Below are 7,834 nucleotides of genomic sequence, written 5' to 3' on the forward strand. Positions count from 1 at the left end.
ATTTATCCAGTGAGGAGAGTGAGTCGAGCTGACTGACAAGAAGAGTGAGGTGAGACAGACAAGACGATGGCGAATGATTTAGTTTAGAAACAAAATGCAAAAGCCTGTTTGGCAATATTTTGGATTTTGAAAAGCCTGTTGACTTTTGCCGTTTATCTAAGGTAATTTTGGAAGGTTTTTTTAAACATTCGTTTCTTACTTAATTGGTTCCACATTGTTTGCTGATTTTTACTTTATTTAAACTGTCACAACCCTACCTTGAACGTGGTAGTTCCCTTGCTGTCTATGCATGGTCAGAAAGCTCTTGGGTTTCATCAAAAATATCTTAATTTGTGTTCTGAAGATGAATGAAGGTCTTACGGGTTTGGAATGACATGAGGGTGAGTAATTAATGAAATTTTTATTTTTGGGTGAACTATCCCTTTAACTGCACAAAAATCTGAAGGTAACTATATTGAGTACTGAGGTCTAATGCTACTGTAATGCAAGAATGCATGTCAAGTACATACAACAGGACAATGCGTTGGTCAAGCATTCAAACACTTGCGTAGAGTATGTTTCTTGTGTAAATCTGATTCTGTTTGATAAATTTATGTTGATAAAACTACTTACCACAAACTTTGAACATTTGCATCTACAATGGTAGCATCGCCATTAACAGCTTTCCTTTCTCCATTTGTAGGGCTGGGAACATTCTGATCCTTACTGACCTTAACAGTAGCATTTCTCTTCATGAACAGAGTTTTTAAATTATTCAAAGTTGTCATCTCCCTGCTAAGCTTGAGCTCACTCTTTGCTTCCTCAGTGGACATTCCATTCTTGGCCTTAGATGATCGAGCATTGACCGCATCGTCCCTGAAACCTTTGGCAAAGGGGTTGTAGTCAATTTTGAGTTGGGTGATGCGAAGGTTTTGATAGGCTGTGACCGCAAAGAACTCTGTCTGAGAAAAACGTAGAGTTACGACATTGGGTCTGTCAACTTGAATGTTTTCAGAGTCTTTGTCTGCAGGTATGATATGAAGTCGAGGAAGGTATCGGTGCATTGAGTGCAAAATAATATGGTCCTCTTGGTCCAAGTTGTTGCAAAGTTTCAGTCTGTAAAAAGAAACCGGGTACTGCATCCAGTGTAGGCCAGTAGCAGGGGACTCTGGGTGTACAAACAAACGTGAAACATGAGGCTCAGCCTTCCCATTGGTTTCCCATCCTTTTCCACTCCATTTGTATCTGTAGTTATCAACTGGAACAATATCCATTGCCAACAAGTAACTCTGGAAAGGTTCCATTCCAGAGAGACGAAAGCGGCAGTAGGGGAACATTCTACGACCTTGTTTGGTCAGAATCATCTCAGTCTGACATCTATAAAACTCATTCCACATACTATTGTTGTCCAGTGTAACAGTGATGCCTTTACATCTAGCATCTGCTGGCAAGTTCTCAGACTGTGCGGTGCTGTTGGTGTCTGCAAAAGTGGATGATGTTGGATGGATGCCTGTTACAACAGAGGATTTCACCATTTTATTTGCTTCACTAATTGCCATCAGGCTGCACTTGTCTTTCCCACTATCACCAGACTGCAACTGTTTAAGGACAACAAAGATGGACGGTGGAGAGGTAGTGGGAGATGCCAGTGTTGGGGCAGTCACGCCTTCTTCATGAAGCACCATTGCTCCCTGCTTCTCTGTATCTGCCATGGGAGTTACAAAGTCATCTGGAAAGCTTCCGAATCTCTCACCTCAGCGTATATCAGGTCTACATCCTTAAAAAAACAAGACATACATGACATGGCACGGTCAACGCATGTTTAAAAGCTAGCAACTGGAAAGCTTAACAACTACATTATATAGTGATTGTGTGTTACTCACTAGATTACTCCTCTACTAGTTAGTTGCAGCCCTGGTTGGCCTATATGCATAAATATGTGAGGAGAAGGACAACAATTTATTCCACAAATGTAATACCTTGTCTGTTGTCAAACTGTTGACACCATGATTGAAAAGTTCGAAACACAAAACTAATGTGTGTAGTTGTATGGTGCTTATTGGACTACATACATCGCAAGAGGTTGTCCATCATAGGTAAGTCATACGTATGTATTACATCATACGTAAGTATTACATTAGCCTCAAGGTAATACTTGCGAGGACATCGAAGTAAGTCCTAGACAAAGTGTATCATGGACATATTATTCAACCCTGCTCCTGGAAATCCACTTCGCAACAGAGTTTTGTGCACACTCGAGTCAGCTACGCTTGAAAATTACAGGCAGGACACTTGAAAATTACAGGCAGGTGCAGGAATGGAACAAAACTTTGCATGAAGGTGGCTACCTTGTACCTAAACAGTCTATCTATACCTCTGGCTCTGTAAGGGACAAACAGTAAATGATAGGCCTTGGTATTTAGTCACATTCAAGTCAAAAAGAACTGTAAACATATGGAGGAACTGATACGAAGAATACTTTCAGCACTTACAAAGGGATCTGTTGCCTTAAGAATGAGAATTTATCAAATATACTGCTATGGTACCTTGAACAGTCCATGGCAACCACTGACTGACTTTCGCCCTGTTTCCACCTGGTATTAAATCGTTTTCTATGATCTGATCACAAGGGGTCTGCTTTAAAGGGGTCAACATAAAATTGTGGGATGTGTTGTAACTAGCAAAATTACAGCTGCCCTCCTTATCCTCATTTGGTTGCTTTACCTTTCGCTCGTAAGCTGTGGAACATTATTTTGCTCATTCAATAACAGTATTGACGTCCCGATAAACTGATTTCAGGCTTATGGGGAATGTCTTGAAAAAATCTGAACACAAGTATTTACAGGAGTATTACCAGTTGGAATCAGTAATGTGTTTTGACTGACCACTTGTGATTGGATCTCTGAAAACACATCTTAATAACAGGTGGAAACAGGAACTTTGAGTAACATTCACCTGCTGTCCTTTATTGACTGCCACTAGTCTAGCTCAACCACTTGGTCAGTACACTTTGTTTTTTGAACATTTCAGCATATAAACCTCTGACTCTGTCATGACCACTACTCACCCCTAAATTTACAAGTTAAACAAACAAAATGTAGACACTGCAACTTCACTATTATCAAATAGGCCTAATATAGCACTTCCTCTTTCACGATCATAAAATAGTGAAGCTAAAATCAAAAGGCAAAAAATAGAGTTAAGTGAAACATGTTAGTCTCCAAAGAAATAATTCAATTTTGGAGGTCCTGTCGTTTCTCTTCATTAAGTTTATACATGTGTACACTGAACATATGCATGGGGACAAACGGCGGTATGCACATAAACAAGGAAACCTCTTTGGAAACAATCATTATTATTCTTGCAGTTCCATTTGGTGCCACTAGTTGCACCATTTTAAAAACAAAGTAATGGTATTTTGAGTTAGGATGTTTTAATGGTCAGCTATAATAATAACCTGTGTTATGTTGTCAACAGTGGACAGTGAATTAAGTACAAAAGAGTATTATTGGTTTTAATTTATCACTTAAAAACGTCTCAAATTAAGCATAAAAATAAGAAAGTACTACAGGTAAGAAAAAAAACTAAATTTTAAATGTAAACAATACCGGGTGTGACTGAGTTTCCAGGCAATACCTAGTTGTGACAGCCAATTCGCTACTAGAGTAGCTGCAAAGAAGTCTCACAGCTGACTCATGGGGACAATATACACAAATTTTGCATTAAATTTGCAGCAAAACAAAACCTTCAAGAATTATCAAAGCACATAGGATGGCTAGAAGATACAGGTACAGGCAGCTTTTTGCTAGATAGCCAGAAACTGCATAATAAACTTCACTCTTGCTGCAAGCTCATAGATGACACTTTGTTTATTCTTAAAGAAGTACAAAAACCTTTTTATTTATCTTTTGTCTGTATAGTGATTAGACTATCATCTCAATGGAGAATTGTGTTTGTCCTACCTGTGACATGACTCGACCTGGCTCTTCTAATCCAGAATATTTTATTAATAACTTAAAGTACTAAAACAGGTCATATGACACCATAAATTACAGGTAACTAACTAACCCACAACTGAACATAGTTATAAACAGAATTATTTTTTTTAAAATGTGATGGAAAGCTTTTGTGAAAACTATGGAGTATGAAAGTATGAATCTTTAAATTGCTTTTCAAAGGAATTAAAATTTTCAGAACTAACTTTGTAAATACCCTGCAAATACAGCCTAGACTAAGCGAATGTATAAAATTTACTCAATGTACTTATCAGGCCTGTAATAAATATATCTGAATTCTTGTTGGCTTCTGATTGGTCAAAAATACTATATTTAGCAATGTGTTCTTGAAAGCAACTACTATATATAGCAATGTTGTCTGGTGTAAACATGTCATGTTAACTTGCTTAAAATTGTTTCAATAAATAATACTAGGTAATTAATAATGATAATGAAAACAACTACTAGCTTAGTAATGTTTTTCTAAAATCAATATGGCATTGAGGCTATGCTGAATTGTGAATATAGTCACTCTGCTGCATGACTATATTCCCAATATGGCACAAACTCTTGTACATTATTGTTAAAATATGAGCATGTAACAACACATTATTTTACACTTTGTGCTAGGGCTGCACGATAAATCGAAATGGAATCGAGATCGCGATTCGACAGAAGCTGTGATTGTCATGCGTATCTTTCAGTGAAGCACGGTTCTGTGATCAGCAGTAAATCTCCATCCAAAGGCCAGAGGGCGCTCTCGCGCTGAAACTCCAAATACGCCTCGCAGAAGAAACCCAGAAAATGCCTATCGCTGCAGCTGAATAAACAGAAGATTAAACTGCTTTCATTGATTCAACGTGACACAATAAACACACGACTACGGCAATATACGGTTTATCTGAGTTCTTATTATTATAATTTTCATTAAAATAAAGTATATTTATAATGCAATGCCTTTATCACTGCTTAAATACTATGAAATATGTTGCGTGCCTTATTCTGTGTAAGAAGCCACATCATCTCACAGAAGGATTTATTTCAAACACTCGACTGACGTTATGAAGTGAGTTTGGAGTAAAAATATGTTATTAAATGTGGTATTTTCACATGCTTTCAGATGGAACAGGATTTACTTCACAGAGCCGTAGTTCACGGAGAAGCTATGCAAACAGCTGTCATTATCGCAAACGATTTCTTTGCATAACTTGTCAGTGAACTACGGCTATGTGTAGTAAATTCTGCTCCATCTGAAAGCACGTGATGATGATTTCCTGCTGATTACAGAACCGGCATTACTATCAAAATGCGCATGACAATCGCATTCGATTAATTGTGCAGCCCTACTTTGTGCTCCGTAATTACACTCACTACACTTTGAGAACAGGGGGAGAACTCTCAAAATTGTGGTCAACGCTACATGTTACCTCAAAGATGTGCTAGAAGCTGATTAATTAACCAAAAGCTGGGACTCATTTGATGAACATTATTTCTTCTTTCTAATATTTAGGGGCCACTCAAATCATGTACTAGGCCTACATATTGCCGTACAGTAAGTGTTAATGTTCCTCTGGTCATGTGATCACGACATGTCAGCCCTCATGAGGCAATATACTATGCAACATAAAACAACTTTTATTTAGCCACTTTTATCTCAAGTCTTCATCCCATGTGAGTATCATTTAAACATTTTCTTACTGCGTGAATATCAAGGTGGGTGTCACGCGACATGTTCCATTTACACACGGAAAAGTGAAACGCAAATAAATAGTAAAAGTTTTGTCATTCAGAGTAGACAAAATATTTTAACATTTTGAATGCATTATTAAGTACATATGATTTACTACTTAATTATATAAATATTGTCAAAGTTATAATATAAGTTGTCATTTATTAACAGAACGCTAGAATAAGACGCTGGTATGCAATAATTAGCGTAAATGCTGCATAACCTTCTATAAAATGTTATACCGGTAATAAATCATAAATAATTTGTTTCCTATAAGGGCAAAGATGCAATTTAAGACACTCAAAAAACATTTATTTATAATTTAGAGTTATATACCGCCATGTATTTCTTATGCATTAAAGTAAAATATAATAAAAAATCATATGCATTGACAACGCCATAACATCACCACATGCTTTTGAAAATGCAAAACAAGTCAACTCTTTAATAACATCTATGATAATAATAAAACCTAAATGATAACGTCAAACGCATTTGTAACGCAACGTGCGCATGAATACCGAGAAGGCTCATAAACTAGTCGCTTACCATAACAACATGACTAGACTGCCTATTTTAAATAATTCACAGGTGAGTAAACGCAGCAACCACCGATGTGCATAAATGTTATTTGTCCATTCAAAGTCAAGAAATGGAGTTTCAGTCACCTTTTGTGTAACGGGCGTCGAGTAATATTCGTCGATGGCGCGTGTCTCTAATAGGCCCGATAACTAAAAGTTGGCGCGGATGGCGCGTGCACGTCGAAACATCTCGAATGGCGGGGGGATGTTGTGGGAGGCGCTTTTGAAAATGCAAAACAAGTCAACTCTTTAATAACATCTATGATAATAATAAAACCTAAATGATAACGTCAAACGCATTTGTAACGCAACGTGCGCATGAATACCGAGAAGGCTCATAAACTAGTCGCTTACCATAACAACATGACTAGACTGCCTATTTTAAATAATTCACAGGTGAGTAAACGCAGCAACCACCGATGTGCATAAATGTTATTTGTCCATTCAAAGTCAAGAAATGGAGTTTCAGTCACCTTTTGTGTAACGGGCGTCGAGTAATATTCGTCGATGGCGCGTGTCTCTAATAGGCCCGATAACTAAAAGTTGGCGCGGATGGCGCGTGCACGTCGAAACATCTCGAATGGCGGGCGAATCTGATGCGAGCGCGCTGAGAGATGATCTGCCCTGGCCACGAAGTAACAACGAAAAACACCCTTGTTCAGCCAACTTTTCCGATTTCTTTTAACAGATACAGCTTTATCCGGATTAGACGGTTACCTTTCGTCAATACGAAATGCATATTATGCATACTCTCTCTCCTGTCTTCGTTAATGCTGTTTTGCTCTCTCTCCCTTTTCACATTATTACACCGTGCGTCTCACCCTCCGAGGTTTACGTGCGTGCAGTGACGTCAGCACGTCGCTGCTCAAAACACCGCACAGGCGCTGCCTCTGACTGACGAGGCTCGCTGATCGTACCGCGCATGCGTTTACTTAACGCCTTTGTTTACGTCATGGCTGCCTCGATTCGCACCGCATCGGTTTTTATCGAATGACGATTATCGTTAAGTAAAACCCTTTCCTTTTTTTATCTGATTTGAAACAAAGCGGCACAAATGCAAAGATTCGTCATCCTAGATTTTTTTTTGAGGGGATCATAAACGCGGATTATGTTCATGATGCTGCCAAAGCCTTTCTTCAGTGCACTGCCATCAAAACCTTTTTTCTTTACAATTCTCCATTAAAAATGCCTTTCACTGCGAAGTAACTTGCCGTTACTTGGTTTCGTTGTCAGAGGACAGGCATGCTAACATCATCTTTGCCCATTTCTTTGTTTTGAGATGATCAGGCTGCCCTCTTTACTAGGGTTAAACACACTGAATGATGTGTCAGATTTATTCACAACATATGAATTGTTACATGACCTAACACTATAAAACTGAGTTGTACAGTAATGAACTAAAACACAAAAGCTACTGATTTTAGAAACGTCCATTGAAGAGATCATACACACAACTCATTAACAGGTTCAAAAACACAATTAGCAAAAACCAGCTTTCATTCTCTGCTGCAATTCTTGCTGTTTGAGTAATCATAACATACAGCATGACA

General features: G+C 38.2%; 1 protein-coding gene across 3 annotated transcripts in view; it reads right to left on the reverse strand.

Moving 5' to 3' along the window:
• LOC107725733 (MAX gene-associated protein-like) overlaps window positions 1-7,125 on the reverse strand; it is a 22,648-nt gene extending 15,523 nt beyond the window's left edge. Inside the window, exons 1-2 of one of the 3 annotated variants that reach the window (XM_016535122.1) lie at window positions 7,002-7,125; window positions 613-1,756 (exon numbers count right to left, since the gene is read on the reverse strand). In XM_016535122.1, coding sequence (XP_016390608.1) covers window positions 613-1,691 — 1,079 coding nt within the window. In that variant the 5' untranslated portion in view covers window positions 1,692-1,756; window positions 7,002-7,125. Of the gene's footprint in view, window positions 1-612; window positions 1,757-6,371; window positions 6,486-6,757 lie in introns of those variants that run through there. The other 2 variants (XM_016535114.1, XM_016535132.1) reach the window with 2 other exon arrangements.
• Between the last annotated feature and the right edge of the window lie 709 nt (window positions 7,126-7,834).

This window comes from Sinocyclocheilus rhinocerous, unplaced genomic scaffold (assembly GCF_001515625.1).
Source record: "Sinocyclocheilus rhinocerous isolate Xijiao unplaced genomic scaffold, SAMN03320098_v1.1 scaffold1004, whole genome shotgun sequence".
Lineage (NCBI taxonomy): Eukaryota > Metazoa > Chordata > Actinopteri > Cypriniformes > Cyprinidae > Sinocyclocheilus > Sinocyclocheilus rhinocerous.